Source organism: Musa acuminata, chromosome BXJ3-9 (assembly GCF_036884655.1).
Source record: "Musa acuminata AAA Group cultivar baxijiao chromosome BXJ3-9, Cavendish_Baxijiao_AAA, whole genome shotgun sequence".
Taxonomy (NCBI): Eukaryota; Viridiplantae; Streptophyta; class Magnoliopsida; order Zingiberales; family Musaceae; genus Musa; species Musa acuminata.
In genome coordinates, this window is record NC_088357.1 from 6,224,210 (window position 1) to 6,247,870 (window position 23,661).

The 23,661-nt window shown below is 44.3% G+C and overlaps 4 protein-coding genes and 1 long non-coding RNA gene across 8 annotated transcripts; 2 read left to right on the top strand and 3 right to left on the bottom strand.

Moving 5' to 3' along the window:
* Positions 1 to 90: 90 nt before the first annotated feature.
* On the bottom strand, positions 91 to 3,857 carry LOC103997331 (uncharacterized protein At1g01500). 4 transcript variants are annotated; one of them, XM_009418508.3, is made up of 3 exons: positions 3,719 to 3,857; positions 2,453 to 3,225; positions 91 to 556 (listed from the first exon to the last, which is right to left on the bottom strand). In XM_009418508.3, exons 2-3 carry the CDS (start codon positions 3,158 to 3,160, stop codon positions 323 to 325), a joined length of 942 nt encoding a protein of 313 aa, XP_009416783.2. In that variant the 5' UTR covers positions 3,161 to 3,225; positions 3,719 to 3,857; the 3' UTR covers positions 91 to 322. The 4 variants fall into 4 exon arrangements, with proteins under 4 accessions (XP_009416783.2, XP_065025581.1, XP_009416782.2 ...); XM_065169509.1 differs by having other exon boundaries at positions 3,665 to 3,798; XM_009418507.3 differs by having other exon boundaries at positions 3,594 to 3,795.
* A 4,765-nt stretch (positions 3,858 to 8,622) lies between these two features.
* On the top strand, positions 8,623 to 9,395 carry LOC135649147 (uncharacterized). Its single transcript, XR_010501168.1, has 2 exons — positions 8,623 to 8,817; positions 8,927 to 9,395. It is a non-coding gene; the product is annotated as an uncharacterized LOC135649147 (long non-coding RNA).
* A 369-nt stretch (positions 9,396 to 9,764) lies between these two features.
* On the bottom strand, positions 9,765 to 10,840 carry LOC135648535 (uncharacterized). The gene has a single exon (XM_065166294.1). The coding sequence runs from the start codon at positions 10,732 to 10,734 to the stop codon at positions 9,934 to 9,936; it is 801 nt and encodes a 266-aa protein (XP_065022366.1). The 5' UTR covers positions 10,735 to 10,840; the 3' UTR covers positions 9,765 to 9,933.
* Positions 10,841 to 13,128: 2,288 nt separating this feature from the next.
* On the top strand, positions 13,129 to 16,790 carry LOC135649837 (receptor-like protein kinase 7). The gene is made up of 2 exons (XM_065168715.1): positions 13,129 to 15,860; positions 16,023 to 16,790. The coding sequence occupies exons 1-2, from the start codon at positions 13,202 to 13,204 to the stop codon at positions 16,442 to 16,444; spliced, it is 3,081 nt and encodes a 1,026-aa protein (XP_065024787.1). The 5' UTR covers positions 13,129 to 13,201; the 3' UTR covers positions 16,445 to 16,790.
* A 419-nt stretch (positions 16,791 to 17,209) lies between these two features.
* LOC103997503 (L-type lectin-domain containing receptor kinase SIT2-like) lies at positions 17,210 to 23,159 on the bottom strand. Its single transcript, XM_065167435.1, has 2 exons — positions 21,192 to 23,159; positions 17,210 to 18,987 (listed from the first exon to the last, which is right to left on the bottom strand). The coding sequence occupies exons 1-2, from the start codon at positions 23,145 to 23,147 to the stop codon at positions 17,338 to 17,340; spliced, it is 3,606 nt and encodes a 1,201-aa protein (XP_065023507.1). The 5' UTR covers positions 23,148 to 23,159; the 3' UTR covers positions 17,210 to 17,337.
* Between the last annotated feature and the right edge of the window lie 502 nt (positions 23,160 to 23,661).

Here is a 23,661-nt window from a genome sequence, read left to right on the forward strand (position 1 = left end):
CAGAGCCTTATGTGGGAGTTAGCCCAATATAATATTTCGAGTTTTGCGAGGACAAATCCAGCTCTAAATTTTATGTCTACAACACAAAACTAGATTAATTTGATCGAAATTATTCATGTCTGTAAAAATTGTGGCATACACAAAAACCTGAACTCTTTCAAACCATCAGCTGATGAACCAGTAACTAGCTTTTTGTCCTGACTGGAACTCGACACTCCACAGCATGAACAAGCTTGGAAGGAAGATCCAATAAAAGCTTAACATGTCTTCTGAATGGCATCGAAAGAATAAGATGTTCCATGAGAGGAAGTAGAAGACTGGATTACAGAAGTCGTCTTTTGATGTTTCGCCTCGTAGCTTGGTAAGTGCGGACCAGCAAACCAACACCAATTCCAATGCCAAGACAGACACCCACACTGATCCCCACTCCGACCTTGACACCGGCATTGAACCATGAGAGTTCGCCATCCTCTTCTATATAGGCAGCACCGGAATGCAAACTGTAATAGTCTATATCAGCATCTTTCTCCGATATTTGTTCTTCATACCCTGATACCTGCGTGAAGAAAAGACCATATGAATTTGGTCAGTCATTAATTGATGTGAGAAGGAAGAACGAAAGATACATATGGATATAGGCAAATGTATGGAAATTGAGACTCATGGATTAATTTAAGAGTTTCAAGCACTATAAAAAAGCTCCTTAAATTCTATCACAAAAATCAAATGATTTTGCTCGAGTGTAATATCCTTCATCTCTTCTGAAGCTTTACTTGACATGAGCAACAGATTTCAAGGTTCGGTAAGAGTGCATACAAACTACAAAGTATCAACAAGTTTGTGGAAATTTTAAGCTCAAGCATCGGTTTAAGCTAGGTTTCACACAATGTTGGCTAGACATCAATAAAATCATCTTGTTGTTGCAAATATCTTATCTATTTCATAATAAAAGAAAAATTAACACAAAAATCTAGTTACCTTGTTTTAAAGTAGTATCTCTGCATCTCTTCCTAAGGATCTGATCCTTACCTGTTTAAAATGCAAGAGTTCCTCTCAACCCAATTTAACTTAATTTATGTATAAAGGCACAGAAACCCCTTCTGAAATTCCTTTTTAGACAAATTTCAGTTTTCTTTTCACTGTAGAAAGACCAGAAGAAATTGTTTGAGATGGTATGAACATTTGTATAACAGAATTTATTGGAAAAATTCTGTATATATAGGTTGACAAGCAAATACAAATCATAAGGATTCTTTGGCAACACCACATTTATGGTACCAAGAGGAAACAGTTAATAGAGAAGACTCGATATAGGGCTTCTACTGCACAGTATGTTTGGTATAGGGCTTCATACCACTTGATGCAGGATTTATATCGGGTGGTATTTTTTTTTTATTATTCAACATTTTCAGGTTTTTCTTGAAACTTGATAAGCACTGGCGTACTAACACATGGTATGCTGGTAAGGCTCAGACCCATACCAGTCCAGGCCAAGACGAGTATGGATCAAGTAACTGAAATTAAAAACCTTTGTTTCATACAAAAGCTATTCATGAACATAATATTTTGGTTTGACAAGATGAGTCTATATTCATTCATCATGAGCATTTGTAGACGATATTGGGGAAAAGGAATAATACAACCATATAGACTAATAAAATTCATCTCAACATGCCTGACCTACCTATACAAACAAGTTACCAGTTACCTTGAGAGGCTTGCTTACATAGTACCAATATAGAATTTCATATATAGTGTTTTGAGTTGCAATTGCAAGTAAAATACATCTATGCAGACAAGAAAAATCATGCAAGCAAGCTATTCTTCATATTTGCAAAACAATGGCAAATGTCTTGGGAAAACCAAAACTCAATAAGAGAATACTTCAATAAATAACCAGGGTTTACTTGAAAAGTCAAACAAAAGTCATAAATATATGCTACTAGTGTAATTAAGCTTGCAAGACCAAATTCTGAATTTGGATAAAGAACTTACACAAAACACCACTATTTGATTGCATTAGTCCTACAGTATTCTTATAGTCATGGAAAAAGCAACTTCAAAATTCATGTCAACATTATCAACAAACACCAGCTCATCTGAAATTTTCAAAATCATAATACGTTCCCAGCTCATGATCTTGATATAATCCACTCCCACCACCCCCAGTTTATATCTCTTCTTACCTGACTGCCATAAGAACCTAAAAAGAGAACAAAATGTTCTACACAAATCACTAAAATAGAGCAAAACAATCTTTAACTATTGATGTGTATGCCTTGCACTCAAAAGTACATTTGCAAATGCATCCCAAAAAAACCAAACTGTGAACAATGAATAAATAAGACAAGATAATATTCATAGAACAAGCTCAGTCGAGGGAACGAAATACTATGTTCCAGCACTTAGAAACCTCAAAGATGGTCATATCGGCCTTATTGTAGGATTTTACCTTCAGAACATCCTCCATTGGAAATTCTTTCTTCAACTTCATGGATTCATCTTCCAGGAAAGAATTCTGCGCCAGCTTCCTGCAATGCTTCTTCTGGCAACGAAGCTGAATGGTCTTAGTCAAGATAATGGGAGTCCCTGAGGAACACCCAGCAACATATACCTCAATTATGGGCGAAGGAACTTCTGAACCCTTGATCTTTCCATCATAAAAGTGATAGGCAGCTGTTGCAACAGTTTGGCATCTCATACTCCATTTCCCTTTATGTTTTTTTGGTTCTACATCTAAACCGTTGTGATTGCTTAACTCCAACACTCCACTAAGCAACATATCATCTCCATCACAAACATCAAATCTCACACTTCCCGTCATCCTTACACAATCCGTGCTGACAAAAGTGACTTCTTCTGACTTCTTATCGATCCTATCTCTTCTAAGCAAGCAAGAGACACTGGCAGAGGATATGCCACTTCTTCTTCCATTAACTTCCAGGATAGTATCCGCAGTCAGGGAGATGTGCTTAATAGTGAGATGCTCAGGAATTGATTCATTGAACTCATAATTGCTCAACCTCACATAAACGACCTTCAGGTCGAGCCAAGGAGACGACTTGGGAAGGTAAAGAGGATGGACGATGATCTTCCTACCAGAATCGCATGACGAGTCGTCGTCTCCACGGAAATTTGGCGAATTGTAGCCACAATCCATATTCAAGAAGTCAGCTTTCCTGGCAGATTCTTCTAATTTACTCACCACCTTCAAAGCTCCTTCATCTGAAAACCCCAAAACTGAGGAATTAAACAAGAACTTCGAACAACCAAGAACATAACTAAATTCAAGAAGCAGAATTATACAAACTCAGCCAGACAAGGCTAAACTTCACAAGGAACGCAGAATTAGTAGTAGAAAACCATTTGGAGCTAAGAACCCCGAATATTATTAGCGACAAAACAAGAAACCCCTAATAATTCTGTTCTAAAATATTCCTAAAGATAACTCCCAGTACCAATTGCATGTAATCATTAAACTACAGAACGCAGAATCTTGCAAATTAGGGAAAAAGTTATCAAGAGCGCGACTTTATCTCGCTGATCACTTATGATAGGAGGAGAAGGAAATTTATATCGGTGACCAATCTGGCCTTTTAATCCCGCTTCGACACGAGTTCGTCGATTGTGGTTTCTATGGTGTAGAAGAAATCGGAAAGCACACCGCAAAATCTTTCTCACGAGGAGAAGAGAAAAGACAACAGCGACGGCCACCGACCGAAGCGGATCGAGGAGACGGCGGCCACCACCTTCGCTTTCGCATCCGTAGCTCCGTCGCATGGGAAGTGCCGATTTGGATGTCGATCGTAGAGAAATATCGTCTTGAGCTAACAAGCGGACAAAAAGGATCGGCGGACGCCGACCTCCGAACGACCGGGAGACAAATGGGTACCCGCGTGGGTGGCATCTCGTGACGTACGCAAAGGGGTTGCAACACGATGCGCGTTTGGCAATTGGCTATGACGATGGGATCCACAGCGCCTTTTTTTGCGGGTCCCACCAGTTTGACTTGGTAATTTCGTGGGTGGCAGAGCTTCTCGTGCGTGACAGGGATTGTAACGTGATGAACGTTTGCCAATTGGCTATGACGATGGGTCCACACCATATTCTGCGGGTCCCAAAAGCTTGGTTCGACAATGTTAGATTGGTAAGGGAGTGGGTGTCCCACCGTGTCGTGTCGAGAACAGGGTTGTACGATGTGCGTTTGGCGATTGGTTATTGGCTCCAAACCTCTGGGATCCACACCATTATTTTTGGGGGTCCCACCGGTTTGATTTCGATAATTGCCTTTCATTGAATTTGAGAGGTTAACCACATCGCATAATCCGACATCGATTAAGAATTGAAGAATCCTATAATCACATAAAAAATTATAATCACAAAAGAGAGAATATATAATGCTAAAAGGTTTTAACCTAATGTAAGTAATTATATTGTCTATAATTGCATTTCACTCACAATAAATATGACAAACTTCATCAAAGCTACATGTGATATATATATACAACTAATTATAGAGAATGCTAAAGTAGATCTATGTGGAATTATTTAGGAAAATATAAAAAATATTTTCATTTGTAAATAATGGATAGAAAATAAAATAAAATCAAATAATTTAAGATGATATAAATATCTACTCGTTGACCAACATATGTTATAATTAGAAAAGTGAAATTATTAATATATGTAATATGAGGAGAGAGAGATAAAGCAACATCATATCTTTAATGTCAAGAGTAACAAACTTTAAATAATTAGAACTTATGATTTTGTTGTTCTTACACGAGAGATAGAAAGAAGAAGATATAAAAATATTTTAATGAAGATGATTTTATTATCACGTTGTTATTCTTATTTATAATGTATATAATTAATACCCATAAATTAGTAATCTAAATTCCCATTTAATTTAAATCCAACTCATGTAACTCACTTTTTATCTAAACACATTTCAAAACCTACACAAATCAAGTTTAAGTAGTTTAGGTATATATTAGGAACAAAAATGGAAAGGATACATAAAATAGTTTACTATTTTCAATTCATTTTTTATCATTTATAATCTTATTTTAATTTTTTTAATATTTTCATATCACTTATTTACAAATAGACGTAAATACCTTTTTCATTATCCTTTTCTTCTTTCTCCTCCTCTTCTTTTTGCTCTTGAAAGGTCGAGTGACATTGATGAAAATGAAAATAAAGGGTACTGGAGGAAGAAAATAAAATCGATAATATTAAGACAATAAATAGTAAAATAATACTTTATTATTATTAAAAAAAGAAATATTGGTGATAATAAAAGAATTATCAATAGGAAAGAGGGGGTTGTGGAGAGTAAACTTCTATATAAAACCTAAATTTCACTAGTTTACCTATTTTCTTACTCAAATCCATCCGAAGCCAATTTAATAGTATCTGAATTCAGCTAAAACTTGTCAAGCAAAGTTCGAAATCCAAACAATTGTCATCATTCCACTTGAGCAAATCTACCACTTCCTAACTCTCATTTCATAACACAACTTAAGTTAAGAGACAGAAAGAACGACATAACATGATTCTTCACTGAGAGAAAAAGAAAAAGATGGTGTTTAGATGGACGAGAAAGAGTCCATTTCAAATGGGAGAAGTACGCGAATCTACCACTTCCTAACTCTCATCGAAAGACAAAAACAAACTGGTGGTGACCAAACGAGATGTAATCGAGACGTGCGGAGGCAGATCCTTATCCACGCGGTTGATAATCTAATCACTTGTCCTCTTCGTTGTGTGGCGTGACGATCCAATATTAAATCTACAAGTCTTGTTGCTTAAGTATGGAAGAAACTTTGTTCTGACGAGAACGAAGACTTGTAAAGGCGACATGGATTTATTTGAGTCAGAGGAAACATACAATTCTTTTATCACGGTTGGATAGGATATGTCTTGTCTCACATGCAAACGATTTCTTTCGCTTCTTCTCCAACTCTCGACGAAATTTCTTAGTCCGCAAATGACGACGACTCAAATCTATTATTCTATGTTCTTTGGGTATTCACGCCAACTCCATTAATTAAGATTAAAACATATGTATATAAATAAATAGTTATTATTGGATTTGTTTTTTGAAGTTAATAAAAAGATTAGAGCAAAGAAGTAGAAACAGATTAGAATGTTAGTAGTCATCACTTGGAAAACAAATGGATTTGAAAATCTAAACATGTATGTGTGAAGTTCTTTATGGTGATATAATTTCTATTTCTCATTTTCTTGCTTAATTTATTTTATCTTGCACCCCCCCACATTTTTCTTCCTATTGTTATAGTTATTTATTTCTAAAAGATAAATAATGAATATGGGATCTGATGAAATAAGCTAATTGGAATATCTATTTTGTAGTATATTATTGTTGTTGCCCAAAGATACTAAAATATGATGAAAACAAATTCCAAAAGCCTAAGTTGTTAAAGATTGAACGAGTGGATTAAAAAATAAAACATCGAACGAAATCTGAGTGTATTGTGCAATTCGTAATGCATGAATATTTTTAGTAAAACATTAAAAAGGAGTGACAAATATGAGACTTTGATATGGTTTTGCCAATTTAATCGAGTGACGAGAGACCATAAAAGTTAGAAAAAGAGTAAACATTGAGATTAGTTTTGATAGTAGATAAGATTTCCTTAACTATATGAGGAAAATCTTCCCTCCTAATCTGTATAAATAGGAGAGGGACATGTTAATGCATTCAAACTAAGCTAAAGCTACTTCAATAAAACTTTTTAATAAATCTTCTTCAATAATTATTCTTATCTTTTATTATTTCCATCATGGTATCAGACCGCTTGCCTAGAGCAAGCTCTCTTCTCGTTGCTTGAATAAAACTGTCTTCTCCATTGTCACTCTGCACCAACATCCGTTCCCTTCCGTTGTGGCGTCTCTAATGCTACGCTCACCAGCACTGCCCCACCTTTCCTCCTCTACTGTAACTTTCTGCTTACCTAGAGCAAGCTCTCTTCTTGTTACTTGAATAAAACTATCTTCTCCATTATCACTTTGCGCCAACGTCCGTTCCCTTCCGCTGTGGCGTCTCTAGTGCTACGCTCACCAGCACTGCCCCACCTTTCCTCCTCTGTTGCAGCTTTCTTCTCTATTGTAGCATCGCTACAACTTGCTTCCTCCTCTGCTGTACCTCTATTCCAACTTTTTCTATTTTCCCTCTTAATCTGTATAAATAGGAGAGGGACATGTTAATGCATTCAAACTAAGCTAAAGCTACTTCAATAAAGCTTTTCAATAAAGCTTCTTCAATAATTATTCTTTATCTTTTATTCTTTTCATCACATTTCAAATAAGAATCATTAATTCGAAAACAGTAGTCAAAGATAATGATAATCTACCAAAGCATTGAACACCGAAAGCACCAAAAGAAGATGTGTGTGTCGCATGATGAGTCACGTCCTGCAAACGCTATCAATCCTTGAGGACCATTGTTTTGCTATTCTTCTTCTTCTTCTTCTTCTTGGAGGACCAGCTGAATCTTCCATCACAGTTCTGTACAAGAGCAAACCAACAGCACATGGTCTCCATCTTCATCAGAGCTCGGTACAGCTTCGTAATGGTCCAAGGAATACTGAGCCACCAATTTGCTTTCTTGGCCTGAAATGGTTCTATCCACATCAGACCTCACGTTCGTGATCGGTCTGTAGTGGGTGACTGTTTCATGATTCCAATTCACAATATTCTCCACTCTGATATCGTTGACAAAAAAATTGGAATTTGATGACTCTCGCATCCACAGGAGAATTCGACGTAGGGGACATGAACACAAGGTGAGGACATGAAGAGGGAGAGGGACAAGATCCATCGCATCGTCTTCCTCGCCCACATCCCCCTTGGGTTTGATGTCGTGCATGCATGGCATCCCTAAACGCATTGACTGTCCCTCCTCTCGTACTCTTTGGCTGCTAAACTAGCGGACGGAATCGCCGGCTCGACTGCATGCAGGAAGCTGCACGACTGCTTTGTGTCCCAAAGAATTCTTTTCCAATTCACAAGAGATCGTATTGCCGACAGTGGTCGTCAATGCAGCATCAACAAGGATGTTGACTTCGTGACAACATGGTAGTTCATTCGGCTGAGACGATAGTTGGTCAAGGCGAGTCATTACCTCATAACCATACAACACTCATATATGTATCAAGATGATGATTAAGGTTTTACCATCTCTTCTCACTCATATATGTAGCAACTAAGTTGTTTTCTTTCCTCTCTCTGTATGGCCAACCCTTATGGAGATTGATTCATATATTTCGATGAGGATTAGAAGAAATGAGACTGCATAGATCAACGATGAACTACCAAGTGTAGTGTCGTGGGATGGATCATATGGATTCTTCTTGTTATCATTCATAGTTAAATCCATAGTATTCACACTTCTTTTCATAGTACTCAATCCATGATATATGATATGATTGATAGTATTAGGAGAGCACTGTCCATGCATTATTATTCTGCAGTGTCAGTACTGTTGCTTTCAAACTTGGTCTGTACTGTGCCCGCGATCACACGCTGTTGAACTGGCTACCTGAAACATGGCACTGAGATCTGCGATTTGGATCTCGTACTGTGTCGAGTCCCCACTGCACGAGCGTCCCTTTTCTCGTTTCGTTGTTTTTTCCGCGCACTCGGGTGTGAGAGGGAGTACTGTGTTGATCATATTACAAGAGGATCAGGTGCAGTTCTATATAGACAGGTGACGAGAAAGGGAAAGAAGAATATATTTCATGGGCTTATTTAGGCTTTTCCAAACAAGGTTTTTCGTGGTGTGTTTATAAGGTCGAGAACATATAGTTCATATCCACTGATGATAGATAGCACAGTTCTCGAAGAGCTATGTAGATATCTAACACAAGCTTGTTTTGCTTTGTGATTCGAGGAGGAACAGGAAAGATCGGATTGTGATCGGATGTCGGAGATGGGCAAGAAGAGAGCCAAGAAGAAATCGACCTCAGAAATTTCTGGTGTGGAATCATCAGTTCAAGCCACAGCTCCACAACATGGTGGAAGAAAGAGAGGCAGGCCTCGCAAAGTGGCAGCAGACGACGAGACAGAAGAAGAGGAGCTTAGGGAGGAGGAGGAAGAATCCAAGGAGCAAGCAAGGAGCGTAGGAGATGAAGGGGAGCAGAAGGAACCCGAAGCATCCTCCTCACCTTCTGCCAAGAAGGAAGAACTCACTGCAGATCAAAACCAACATCGACAAGAAGATGAACCAGAGAGAAGAAAGAGAAAGAGTCGACAGCCTCGAAGGAGCTCTTGAACCCACTTACTCACTACATGTCGTCTTCCATCTTCTGCCAGTTTCCATAACTTTGTTCTGTCTTCTATTTGGGTGAATCCATGCAACTCTTCCTTTACCTCGTTCTTCTTGTTGTTCTTCTTTTCATCTTGCTCTTGCACTATAAATTGTGGATTTTAGCTTGTTTGGACAAGGTAGTTCTTTTAGATTGTTGAAGAACAATGGCTTTGATTACGGTAGCTTAGATGGCAACCAATCGTTGTAGTATGTTGAGTTGACTTGAATGGTTGACACAAGTTCTTCTTAAGACAGTTATATGAAATCCAAGACATCTTTCTGCTACCCCATAACGAGCTGAATATGATCTTTCTGCTACATGACAAGAGCAGCCCCCATATTATCACATGCTAAATCCAAAGTGTTTGATACAAATGTATTTGTTGTGTTATTTGGTATATATTCCAGATTTAAATGCAAAGCATGAATGTATGGACATAACCAAGAAACACAATATAGAGATTAAAGCAAGATTTGGTAGAAACCAATCTATCATGGTGACTAGTTTTGAGATTATGAATCTTCTTCAGAGAGGTTCAAAGCTTTGATTGAGCCACCGAAGGAATCAAGCAACAGTTTTAATCTCGTTGCTGATCCTATCATAAGAGCTTTCTTTTCGCTGTGAAGCGGTATACAGCCACCCCGAGTCGTTTTCCGGGCAATGGCGGGTCGGTGTGCACCACGGCCACGTCGAACAGCTTCCTCGCCTTGCGGAAGAACACGGAGTCCCTCTTCTTCCACCTCCTCAGATGCGCCATCACGAAGGCCGCCTCGCTCGTCACGAACACCCGCAGCGTCCGCAGCAGCGGGTCGATCAGGTGTTCATAGTAAACCACATCCGACGCCACGACGACGTCGAATGCTGGTTCGCCATCGACCAGGGCCGCGGCGTCCTCGTCCTCCCCCCACCGCAGCTGGCGAACGTCGAGGGAGCCGCCGCGGGAGGCCACGGCGGCGGCGTTGGACTCGGCGTTGAACCGGAGGTTGGGGAGGACGTGGGGGAGGTCGGTTAGGGTTACGCTGGCGCCGAGGATGGCGGCGGCGGCGATGCCGACGAGGCCTGTGCCGGAGCCGAGCTCGAGGATCCGGATCTGGGAGGTAGCCGGCAGGAGGAGGGCGGAGGGACGGCTGTCAAGGAGGGAGACGAGGGAGGAGGCGGCGGGCCAGAGCTGGAAGGAGAGACCCTGCGATCGGATCTGGCGGATGACCACCGTGGATTGGATGGAGGTCAGGTAGTACCGCTGATCCCCATTCTCGCCGCCCTCGGCAACATCTAACATTGCAGCCTCGTCATCTGTTGGTAATCCCTTCTCTACTTCTTCCTTTCCTTCTTCTTCTTCTTCGTCAAGAAGGCTGGAGAGGAGACGCAGGTCGACCTCGGGCTTGTCTTCGGTTGTCATCTCTCTGCCTACGAAGCGGCGGCCGCGACGGACCAGGGCAAAGGCTAGGGTTTAGCGGTGAAGAATCGATGAGCTTTTCTTTCAGGTTTGCCGTAGTGCCGCTTTTACGCCGTTGGTTCGACCTAACTATGATGGTGGCACATTTAGAGTTGGATTGGGCTCGTAATTCGGACATTTCTCATTCGATTGGACCCAATTAACCTCTCTCTTGAGGGTGACAATTGCGTATGGATTGGGTTGGGTGCTCCCCTTAGACTATGGGCTCTTATAGGTGTGTATAATTGGGGCTTCAAATTAAAATGCTATTGTGATAATGCACTAAATTATAGATAATTCTTAGATGTATCAAACTTATGGTGATAAAACATAACTTCAAAGAAAGCAATGACAACATTCCTTCTATGAAATTGAAGACATCATAAGAGGTGTTTGATCTTTAGATCTTTTTGTTGCCATAGCATGGCAATCTTTCAGAGGTTAGATAATCAAAACATTAGTCCAATGCTATCTATTTGCTGAGGTTCATGGGAACTTTCAAAGCCTGATTTCCTCCTCTTAGAAACAGAGTTAATCTGACCTTTCAGAGACACCAAAAGGCAACACTATTGGCCACTAAAAATTCCTTTGGAGTATGGTAATGTTTCCAGAACACAATCAAATAAATTTTGTCCTACATTTCTAGATGAAATCATTGTCATGGATAGATATTGACAACCTTCCATTGAATAGGGAGAAGTGAATAGAACCTTTGGAGATGCTGTCTCTGATCAACAAAGTAGATAGTTGTTCAACTCTGTCGCTGAAATATTATGGCAGAACAACAGTAGAGAGAGAGAGAGAGCACTTAGAAGCCTACCAAGAGAAAGGCCAATGAACTCTTCTGACTTTTTCAGACCATGATATGTACTAAATGGACACTGAATTGGGAGAAGAGAATAGTAACTTTGGAGATGCTGTTTTGATCAACAAAGTAGATTTGTTGTTCAACTCTGTTGCTGAAATATTATGGCAGAACAACAGTAGAGAGAGAGAGAGAGAGAGAGAGAGAGAGAGAGAGAGAGAGGCACTTAGAAGGAAGACTACAAGAGAAAGGCCAATGAATCTTTTGACTTTTTGAGACCATGATATGTACTAAATGGACACTGAACCATGACAGTCTGGATATGAGCATTTTAAGTGATTGAAATATAAATCAGTTTGGCAGAAACAGAGTGGTGGGATGAATTATGGGAAGGAGCACCAAAAGTAGTTGGACTTGTGCACATTGAGTCATGAGGGGACTCAATCACTACACTGATCAAGGCTCAGAGAAAGGAAGCTTCCTTTTGACTAATCCATGATTGGGATTGACAACCACTTCTTGATCATATTTCCTTGTTAATAATATTATCTCATTCAATCAGTTCTTTTCCTAACAATATATAAATTGTCCCTCACTCATTTCCCTTATCTTCCCTATCTATATAATCCATCACAACTTTGACACCACCAACTAGTGAACTTGTTTACAGTAGTGGGCCCAAAGGTGGTGGTAATTCTAGAAGATAAAGAAAGGCCTTCTAGATGGTCTTTGTGCAATCCCCTTTCCAACAGTGACATATGGATCCAAAAGATTGCGGGCTGAAAAGAACTGATGGTGTTCATAAGGTGTCTGCATCATTCATGGCTACAAATTGTGTGGCCAAACTTCGAGAGCTTCATCGTCTTTCTATGAGAACGGACACAAAAAGGAAACACCTTTTTAATACCCAGACGACTGGTACTGTTCATTAGTTGACCGTATGGCTTCGGTTCTGATCTGATCTCTGATATCATGAAATGAGACTACTGTGATTCTATCTTTCTGCACTGGAAGCTTATAATGAAGCTTCATCTCATATCCATGCACAGAATAGGGTAATTGGGATCTCTATAGGCATTTCAGAAAATTATCTTGTGGGTAGACAGAAACATGAATTCCACGGACGTACTGTTCCCTTGTGCTGTTGACGAAGAGAAACGCATCACCGTGCCCAATCATTGGAGGGGGGAATCCCACTACATTACTCAACGTTTTGTTTTAGGATCATCAGATCTCTACCTTAAGATTCGTGCATGGGGTAATCGGATGGGAACGTCTCTTGCGTGTTTGTCCCACACCGTCACGCCTGCGGTGGGGCCGTTGTTTACTTCTCCAATCAGGATTCAGTTATATCCGAGTGTATGATATAGTGGTAGCAGAAACTAGCTGTCGACGTTCAGCTGTGAGGTTGACCGACTGAGCAACATAGAAGTCCAACTCGGCGGCCACGAGGAATTCATGCACGCCCACGTCACCAAACGACAAAAGCCGGAAAAGATTAGGCCGATCGACTGCCTCGTGGGCTGACATCAGTTCTCTACTTCCTGCCGAGGCTTCGTCTCCAATTGTTATATTGATTAAAACGTAGCAAAACCAGACTCCACCACCACCATCTCCTCCCAAAAGATGCTGCACCTTCGCCACCGCCACCACCACTACCTGTTCCTCCTCCCCCTCCTCTCCCTCCTCTTCCTGTGCCTCCTCCCCGGAGGCACGTCAACTCCCGATGAAGAGCTCCAAATCCTCTTACAATTCAAAGCATCCCTAAAGGCCTCCACCAATGCCATTGTCTTCCAATCTTGGGATGCAGGTAGCTCCGCTTGCAGCTTCACCGGAATCAAGTGTGATTCCAAGGGCTCCGTGTCGGAGATTGACCTCACAGAAACCGGCATTTCGGGCGAGATCGCGTTCGATTCCCTCTGCCGTCTCCCCTCGCTCTCCGCCCTCTCCCTTGGCTCCAACAGCCTCACGGGCTCCGTCTCCACCGACGTCCGCAACTGCACTGGCCTCCGCCACCTCGACCTCGCCTTCAACTACCTCGGCGGGGCCGTCCCCGACCTGGCGCCGCTCAACAAGCTCCAAGTCTTGAACCTTTCCGATAACGCCTTCACCGGCGTCTTCCCGTGGAGTTCGCTTGGTGGCCTCACCGAGTTGGAACAGCTGAGTCTCGGGGATAACCCGTTCGATCCCAATCCCTTCCCGGAGGTGGTTGTGAGCTTGACCAAGCTCAACTGGCTCTTCCTCTCGGACTCCAATATCCACGGTGAGATCCCGGCATCAATTGGAAACTTGGCCGAGCTCGTCGACCTCGAGCTCGCCGACAATTTCCTCACCGGCGGGATCCCTTCGGAGATCACAAGACTCTCTAAACTCTGGCAACTGGAGCTCTATAATAATTCGCTAACCGGGAGGATCCCGGCCGGGTTCGGGAACCTCTCAGAGCTGGCCTTCTTCGACGCGTCCATGAACCAACTGGAAGGCGGCCTCTCTGAGCTCCGGAACTTGACGAACCTCGTGTCGCTACAGCTGTTTATGAACGACCTCTCCGGCCAGGTCCCGCCGGAGTTCGGGGAGTTCCGGCACCTCGTAAACCTCTCACTCTACTCGAACCGGCTCAACGGGTCGCTGCCGGCGAAGCTCGGGAGCTGGACGGAGTTCATCTTCATCGACGTGTCGACCAACTTCTTCACGGGCGGCATCCCACCGGATATGTGCAGGAAGGGGACGATGAAGAAGCTTCTCATGCTGGAGAATAAATTCACCGGGGCGATCCCGGCGAGCTACACCAACTGCTCGTCTTTGATTCGGTTCAGGGTAAACAACAATTCGCTCTCCGGCAACGTTCCCGCCGGGCTCTGGAGCCTGCCCAATCTGCAGTTAATCGACCTCTCCATCAACCAGTTCGAAGGCCCAATCGGCGCCGGGATCGGCAAAGCAAAGTCTTTATACCAGCTGTCTCTCGACAACAACCGGTTCTCCGGCCAACTGCCGTCGGAGATCGGAGATATGGAGTCGATTGTGAAAATATACTTGTCGAACAACGAATTCTCCGGTGAGATTCCGGCGAGCATTGGAGGGTTAAAGAACCTGTCATATCTTTATTTGGAAAGCAACAGCTTCTCAGGAGCGATCCCAGATGCGATCGGCTCGTGCGTCTCGTTAAACTCCGTCAGCCTCGCCAAGAACAAGCTCTCCGGGCCGATCCCCGCGAGCCTCGGCGCACTGACGAGGCTCAATTCGCTGGACTTGAGCAACAACCAGCTCTCCGGCGAGATCCCAGCGACCCTTACCACGCTGAAGCTGTCCGCCCTTGACCTCTCCAACAACAGCCTCACAGGCGCCGTGCCCGCGGGGCTCGCCATCCCCGCATACAGCAGTAGCTTCGCTGGGAACCCCGGCCTCTGCATCGATGGCAGCGGCGCCAACAGCCTCAGCTCGCTCAGGCGCTGCTCCTCCGTCCGGAGGGCTTCCTCGGATGAGCTTCGCATCATCCTCACATGCTTCCTCGCCGGTGCCGCCGTACTCCTCGCCTGCCTCGGCTTCTACATCGTCCTAAAGAAGCGCCGAGCCGACGCACGCGGCTGCGGACGGGCCGTCGTTAAGGATCCATCGTGGGACATGAAGTCGTTCCGGATCCTGACGTTCGACGAGCAGGAGATCGTCGACGGGATCAAGCCGGACAACTTCATCGGAAAGGGCGGGTCCGGAGAGGTGTACCGAGTCGAGTTGGGTAGCGGGGAGGTTGTGGCGGTGAAGCAGATATGGCGCGACGCGGCGGGGGGCACGAAGGAGTGGAGCACGGCGGCGATGCTGGCAGCGCGGAGGCGGGTAAGAAGGAGATCAGCCGCGAGGGAGTTCGAGGCGGAGGTAGGGACGCTGAGCGCGGTGCGGCACGTCAACGTGGTTAAGCTGTACTGCAGCATCACGAGCGAGGAGTGGAGCCTGCTGGTGTACGAGCACCTCCCCAACGGAAGCCTCTGGGACCGGCTGCACGGGCCAGTGTCGGCGGCAGCGGCGGGGAAGGAGGAGGAGTTGGGGTGGGAGGAGAGGTACGAGATCGCGGTGGGGGCGGCACGGGGGCTGGAGTACCTGCACCACGGGTGGGACCGTCCCATCCTGCACCGGGACGTCAAGTCCAGCAACATTCTCCTGGACGACTGCCTCAAGCCGCGCATCGCAGACTTCGGCCTCGCCAAAATCCTGCAGTCCGCTCCTGCAGGAGGAGGAGCAGGGGAGGCCTCCGCTGCTCATGTCATCGCCGGTACCCACGGCTACATCGCCCCAGGTAGATGATCCTCTGCGCTGTATCAGTAGTCAGCTAATTGGTTTCGATCGCCGCTGCTTTTGTGCTTTCTTTTACTCATCGATTTCGAAGCTTCTTCATAGAGGTCTCCGAGCATCGCAAACTCTGTTCCTGCCGCTGATATGTTTCGCCCTGGATGTGCAGAGTACGCGTACACATGGAAGGTAAACGAGAAGAGCGACGTGTACAGCTTCGGGGTGGTGCTGATGGAGCTGGTGACGGGGAGACAGCCGATAGAGGCGGAGTACGGGGAGAACAAAGACATCGTCTGCTGGGTGGCGGGGAGGATGATCAGCAGGGAGAGCGTGATGGCTCTGGTGGACGGGAGAATCCCGGAGTGGGCGAGAGAGGAAGCCGTCAAGGTGCTGCGCGTCGCGGTGCTGTGCACGGCGAGGCTGCCGACGATGCGGCCGTCGATGAGGACGGTGGTGCAAATGCTGCAGGAGGCGGGGAGCGGCCGAGAGTTCGTAGCGATCGGGAGCGGCAAGGACGAGAAGGTGGAGAATGGTGGGTATGTGGCTGGAGGGAAGGAAGGCAAAGCTCAAACCATAAGCCTGCTGCTGTAGGTGATTGGCCTCAAAACAGGTTTCCGATGTACATTAAGGTTTCCTGAGAGGACCTGATTGATATATCAGATCACAGAGTTGGGCGAGGAAGACGATCAGATGCTCATGGACAAGGGAGTTCTTCAAGGCCGTGCCACCGTCTTCTAGATCGGAGGTTACAGTGAAAGAGTTGCGCAACGAGTCATGAGTCAAGATAGTGTGTAGCAGAGGTAGTCGACACCGGTCGTCTCGGGTCACCAAGATAGTGTGTTGTAGCAGAGGTAGTCCATATATATTTTGAGGGTACTCTAAGCCCTATCTATGGGTGTAAGTGAGGAGTGACATTTAATTTAAAAGCTTTCGAACATACCGGGAATCAAACTCTTTATGGTGGAAATTGCTACGTTGTCTATCTCCTTGCAATCATTAGATTAGAGGTTTAGGAATTTGCAGTGGTCGGGTCTGTTCGATGTGCAAGGATACTATGGATGTCTTGGATGATGTCGATTGCATGTTAAGGTTGGATTCTAGTTATGGGCATTATGGGTGTCATATTGCCAACTTCTCTAGTTGGTGGAGAGGGATTTGGCTCAAAGGAAGGATTAATATGGCGTTCAAATCAAATTAAAATTTTAAATCGAATCAATTTAAAATTAATTTGATCTCAACCGGTTCATTAATAATTTAATTTTGAAGGTTATAATTAATTCTAGTTTGAGAATATCTTTTTTTTATATTAATCGATTTAAATCAAATTAAGCACACAAAATAAATCGCCTGAGCAAATGTCATCAATAAGAGCTCACTCTACTATACTGCCAATGTTAATCTGAAGTCAATAATTGTATCGACTAACAAAAGGAACAGGAGATGGGAGACAACAACTGTCATAATGTAATGCTTCCCATCTGCAATTACCAAGCTCCAGAAATGGCCACCGACGAAGGATACGACATGATGTAATCATCGAAGCCTTCATTGTGAAGCATCGCCAGAACGCTGAAGCTGAGGTACGTCGGTGACAGTTCCGGAAGTGCTGCTTCGCCCTCCAAGTACTCCACCACTTGTCGCATGCTCGGCCTGCCTGCCGGCAGCGGATGCGAGCACAGCAATCCAAGCTTCAAAACCAACTCCACCTCCTCCACCACGTACTCATCTCCCAGCTTCGGATCTCTCGTCGCAAGTATCGATCCCTGCCGCCAATTCTCCACCACCCAATCCAACAAAATCAGCTCCTCCCCGGACGCGATCGAGTCCACCGGCCGCCTTCCACAAGCAACCTCCAAGAGGAAGATTCCGAATGCAAACACGTCGGTGATGGTGGCCGCCTTGCCGGTTCGAACAAGCTCGGGAGCAAGATAACCCATGGTTCCCACGACATGGGTGGTCAGGGGAACAGTCCCATGATCGTATAGTCTTGCTAGGCCGAAGTCACCCAACCTTCCATTCAATTCATGGTCGAGCAGCACATTGCTCGCCTTGATGTCTCTGTGGATGACGACTTGCTCCCAATCTTCGTGTAGATACAGAAGCCCTGATGCCACGCCTTTGATGATCCGGAACCGCGTCGCCCAATCCAGAGTTGTCTTGTCTTGGCCATACAGAAACTTGTCCAGGCTGCCATTGGGCATGTATTCATACACCAACAGGAGCTCACCTTTGCGTCGGCAATAGCCCAACAACTGAACAAGGTTGCGGTGGCGGAGGCGACCGATGCTAACTATCTCAGCGACAAACTCCCTCATGCCCTGTCTTGATTCATGAGATACTCTCTTCACCGCAATCTCCGATTTAGAAGCCTGTAGCACCCCCTTGTAGACCTTTCCGAATCCGCCTATTCCGAGCAAATCTTTGTCCTTGAAACCCTTGGTAGCTTCGTACAAGTCTTTGTAGGAGAACCGATGAGGGCCGTACTCAAGCTCCCAGTCCTCGCGGACCTCTGCGTACTTGATCCTCCATCTTACGATGAAAGCCACGACTCCTACGACGATTAGAACTAGTCCAGCTGATGCTAGAGGCAGTGAAATGGTCAACGCCTTTGATCCTCGCTTGGGTCTCACACGAGGGAGCGAGGGTAGTAGGGAATAGTCGAGAGCTTGAGCTACTCCATTCATCTTAAAGCTCCAACCCAGAATGTAATGAGACGTCAAGAGAGAACCAGTGGATGAGGAGAAGCCAACATACATGGGATCTGTTAGCACGCTTGATAGATCGATGATCGCGGATAAGAGAGGTTTTTGGGGTTTGGCCATTTGGATTGAAGCTAGGGTAACATTAAGCATCATCTCTTGGGCGTCGTAATCTATCCAAACTTGCAGGGCTTCACCATTTCTAAGGCTTAAAGCTTTGAACAAACCAGAGTCATCAGCATAATAACCAGCGGTGTGGGAAGAGTTAGATGTCAGGCTGTTAATGTCGATTCCGACATGATTGTCATCAATATCCTGAAATTCAGGGTCATAGATTGTGTCAAGCTCGATGCCAAGAATATGATCGCTCGAGTTCCCATTGTTGCTCTGGTTGAAGACGCCTAAGAACTGACTTCCTAAGGCACCGGACAAGTCCTTGGTGGGAGAAATCAAGAAGACGACTCCATGGCCGCTAAGATTGGCGAATTCTGGGATGAAGCCGAAGACGAAAGTGGTGGAGAAGGAGAAGATTTTACCAGTAGTTTGATCGCTGAAACGAAGTGGGGATGGACGGAAGGCGTGGCCCTTCACCTGCGTTGTCGCGTTGGTGATCCTCAGCAGACCACTGGAGGTGATGGATGCCACCCCGTCGAGCGTAAGATTGGCGCCACCGAATCCATTGAAGATGAATTCATGGCTTTCGCTGCCGGAGGCTGCAAGCTTTTTGTGGAAGAAGAGGAGGAGGAGGAGGCTGACCAAAGTCTGGAGAAACATGGCGGCCATATGTGTCGTGCAAAATCTGCAACACGATCAGAGGACCAGACAGTTCATATATTTCGGAGTTGGTTGATCGTCGTCGGAGAGAGTCGTGGACTTCAGCGTCTCGCAGTCACCCCATATGGATCCTGGCCCACACGGCCCCACGTACACTAATTCAACTTGAATTTGATATTATTTTTGCTGTTCTACTAACTTAAGTCTGCTTTCATCGGGTATCATCGGCTTAGTTTTATAGGTTACTTGAGAAACACGGCAGCCATATTTGTCGTGCAAAGTCTGCAACTCGTTCGGAGGACCAAATAGTTCCCAAAGTGTAGTTAATATGTTTCGGAACCCGTTTATCGCCGTCGTCGGAGAGAGTCGTAGTCTTCAGTGTCTCACAGTCAGCACATAAGTTCAAAATATGAGATCAACTCTACACTGCCAAGGAGTCCATTTTAATTTTGCCTTGTTTTCCCTGTTAATACATATGCATACAAATCTATGATGTAAATGGCCAATCGATGATAACACAGACGACCCAAAGAAAAAATTGGACACTTGATGTTATGGAAAACAAAGAAAGTCACGTACGCATGTAGATTTTTTTGCTCAGTGACAGCAACGCCAACGGTGAAGCAAACACAGGACGTGAATGGACCCTCACAGACCAAAAAGGTTTTTTTTCTTTTTTTTTTCTCACCTTATTTTTATTCTTCAATATATTTTTCTCCGTTTATCTGATAGAGAATATTTTGGTATCACACATAGCGATAGTTGACAGACATGTCGGACCAAACTAAGTATTCACAACGGACATGATGCACACATCTCAAAGTAGTACAATAGTCTACGTCCCGAAATGTCACGGTCCAATTCAGAAATGGATGGAATGCGATCGAACGACACAAAGGTCTAATTTGATAAATGACTTGAGCTCAATTTCATAAATGTTGTTTAATGGGACTAAGATTCTGATTTGGTTCAATCGATTGAATTGATTCATTAAAAATATATTTTTAAAAATATTTAAAATTATAAATTAGATAACTAGTTAATCAAATGGGATTAATTGATTTTAGATCAATTTGATTAGATAGATCCAAATCGGTTTCGATTCAAACTATCTTATTTTAACTAAATCAAATTGAAAATGTGATTCTAATGGTTCAGTTCAAATCGAATTGATTTGAACACTCCTTAATGAATATTCCTAATTGTACTAGTGTTTTTGATACATAAACGACATATTGATTTTTTTTTAAAATACTAATTACAACTCACACTTTTAATCCTATCATATTTGAGAAAAAAATATTGAGAAATGTGGACCCATTATTGGTGGAATTAAATTTATTTTTAGATGAGTCAAAGTTTAATTGTGATGATGCCCAAGTCGAGCATGGATGATCCAGGCAAAAGCTATTCTTCCTCTCTTTCTACTAGATCGCGTATCAATAGAGGTGAAAGCTCCTCGTGCCTCTCAGTTCCACCGCAGAGAAGGAGGACGACTTCTTCGATCCTTTTTACGATCGACTCCATACATAAAACATTTGATGTCGTAATGGATGGCAATAACATATTCCAAAGACATCTATCAGTATATTTACTTTAAATCATCAAAAATCCAGAAGTATATTATCTTATTTCTTTTCTTTCTCACCCCTTCCTTGCCATCTTTGCAGGATCGACAATTTCAGTTTTGTTCGATCTCGTGATTGTAAAATGCAATGAAAACACGTAAAAAAACAATCACTTCCTTTCAAGTGAAAAAAACAAAGGCTAAATCTTTAAGACTGGAAGGAAAGATAGATAGCGCGAGTGACATGGTGAGCTACCGCATGATCTCACCGAGCTTGAGAAATGGCGGATGAAGGGGCTCCCGACGAAGGATACGACATGATGTAATCATCGAAGCCTTCATTGTTAAGCATCGCCAGAACGCTGAAACTGAGGTAGGTGGGCGACAATTCCGAAAGTGCTGCCTCCCCCTCCAAATACTCCACCACTTGCCGCATGCTCGGCCTGCCTGCCGGCAAAGGATGGGTGCACAGAAATCCAAGCTTCAGAACCAGCTCCATCTCCTCCACCACGTACTCTTGTCCCAGCCTCGGATCCCTCGTCGCAAGTATCGATCCCTGCCGCCAATTCTCCACCACCCAATCCAACAAAATCAGCTCCTCCCCGGACGCGACCGAGTCCACCGGCCGCCTCCCGCAAGCAACCTCCAAGAGGAAGACCCCGAACGCAAACACGTCGGTGATGGTGGTCGCCTTGCCTGTTCGAACAAGCTCGGGAGCAAGATAACCCATGGTTCCGACGATGCGGGTGGTGTGTGGATCGGTTCCATGATCATATAACCTTGCCAGGCCAAAGTCACCCAACCTTCCGTTCAGTTCATGGTCGAGCAGCACGTTGCTCGCCTTGATGTCTCTGTGGATGACGACTTGCTCCCAGTCCTCATGTAGATACAGAAGCCCTGATGCCACGCCTTTGATGATCCGGAAGCGCGTCGCCCAATCCAGAGTAGGCTTGTCTTGGCCATACAGAAACTTGTCCAGGCTGCCATTGGGCATGTAATCATACACCAACAGCAGCTCCCCTTTGCGCCGGCAATAGCCCAACAACTGAACAAGGTTGCGGTGGCGGAGGCGGCCGAGGCTGACGATCTCTGCTATGAACTCCCTCATGCCCTGACTTGATTCATGAGACACTCTCTTCACCGCAATCTCTGATTTAGAAGTCTGTAGGGCCCCCTTGTAGACCTTTCCGAATCCGCCTATTCCGAGCAGCTCCTTATCTTTAAAACCCTTTGTAGCGACGAACAGATCTCTGTAGGAGAACCGATGAGGCCCATACTCAAGCTCCCAATCCTCGAGCACTTCTGCATGCTTGATCCTCCACCTCACTATGGACACGATGATCACAGCAAGTCCAGCCGACGCCAGGGGCAGCCCGATGAGCAAAACCTTTAACTTGTGATTTGATTTCGCACGAGGAAGAGAAGGCAGCAGGGAGAAGTCGAGAGCTTGGGCTACGCCATTCATCTTAAAACTCCAACCAAGGACGTAATGAGATGTTAGCCAAGGACCAGTGGAGGAGGAAAATCCAACATACATCGTTTCCAACAACACGCTTGAAAGATTGACGACCGCAGATAAGAGAGGTCTATGGGGTTTGGCCATTGGGATTGAAGCTAAGGTCACGTTAAGTAGCATCTCATGGCTATCATAGTCTACCCAAACTTGCATGGTTTGGCCGCTACTGAGGCTTAGATTTTCGATCGAACCAGTGTCATTCAGATAATAACCAGCAGTGCGGGACTCATTAGATTTCATGTCGTTGATATTGATCCCGACATGGTTATCATCGATATCTTGGAATTCGGGGTTACCGATTGTGTCAAGCTCGATCGCAAGGACATGGTTGGTCGAGTTACCGCGGCTGCTTGAATTGAAGAGGCCTAAATACTGATTACCTAAGGCTCCGGAGAAGTCCTTGGTGGGGGAAACTAAGAAGGTCATCCCATCCCCGCCAAGATCCGCGAGTTCTGAGATGAAGGCAAACACAAAAGTGGTGGAGAAGGAGAAGACGGTACCATTAGGAGAATCTCTGAAGCGAAGTGGGGTTCGGTAGAAGGCGTGGCCCATCGACTGGATTGTATTGTTGGTGACCACGAGAAGCCCGTCGGAGGTGATCGACGCGATCCCGTCGGGAGCAATATTGTGGCAACGGAATCCATTGAAGGTGAACCCATCATTACCACCACAAGAGTCTGCAACTGCTCGGTGGAGGAGGAACAGGAAGAGCAAAGTCTTGAGAAACATCGCTGACATATGAGTCTTGCAAAATTTGGATCGAGTTCTCAGTAACGATCGTAGATTTAGAAACTGAGGTACATCAGAGATTGATTTTTCATGGCTTTGAATAGTCAACAGTATGAAATTGCACAGAAGATGTTCGAAATAGCGCGTACGTGACCGGTCCATCTACCATTTTTTGTCCGAATGCCAAGACCGGTCCATCTAATTTTCTAAACACGAGATGGAATATATATATATATATATATATATATATATATATATATATATATATATATACATCATGTTTCTTATCCTTGCTAGACTACGAAGTCACCACGAAGACTCTGATAACATGTGACACGATGACCATTGCAATTCTTCTGTCGTTTCTTTTTGTTCATAGATATTTTGAAGTCTTTGTTTGCAGTAAATTTGATGGCGATATGTGATAGAAGATTGTGACAGAAGATCATAATAGAGCAAATCAATATTTGAGAATCAATCATAAATTTGAATAACTTATTTGACTACCTGATTTGAGTAATTG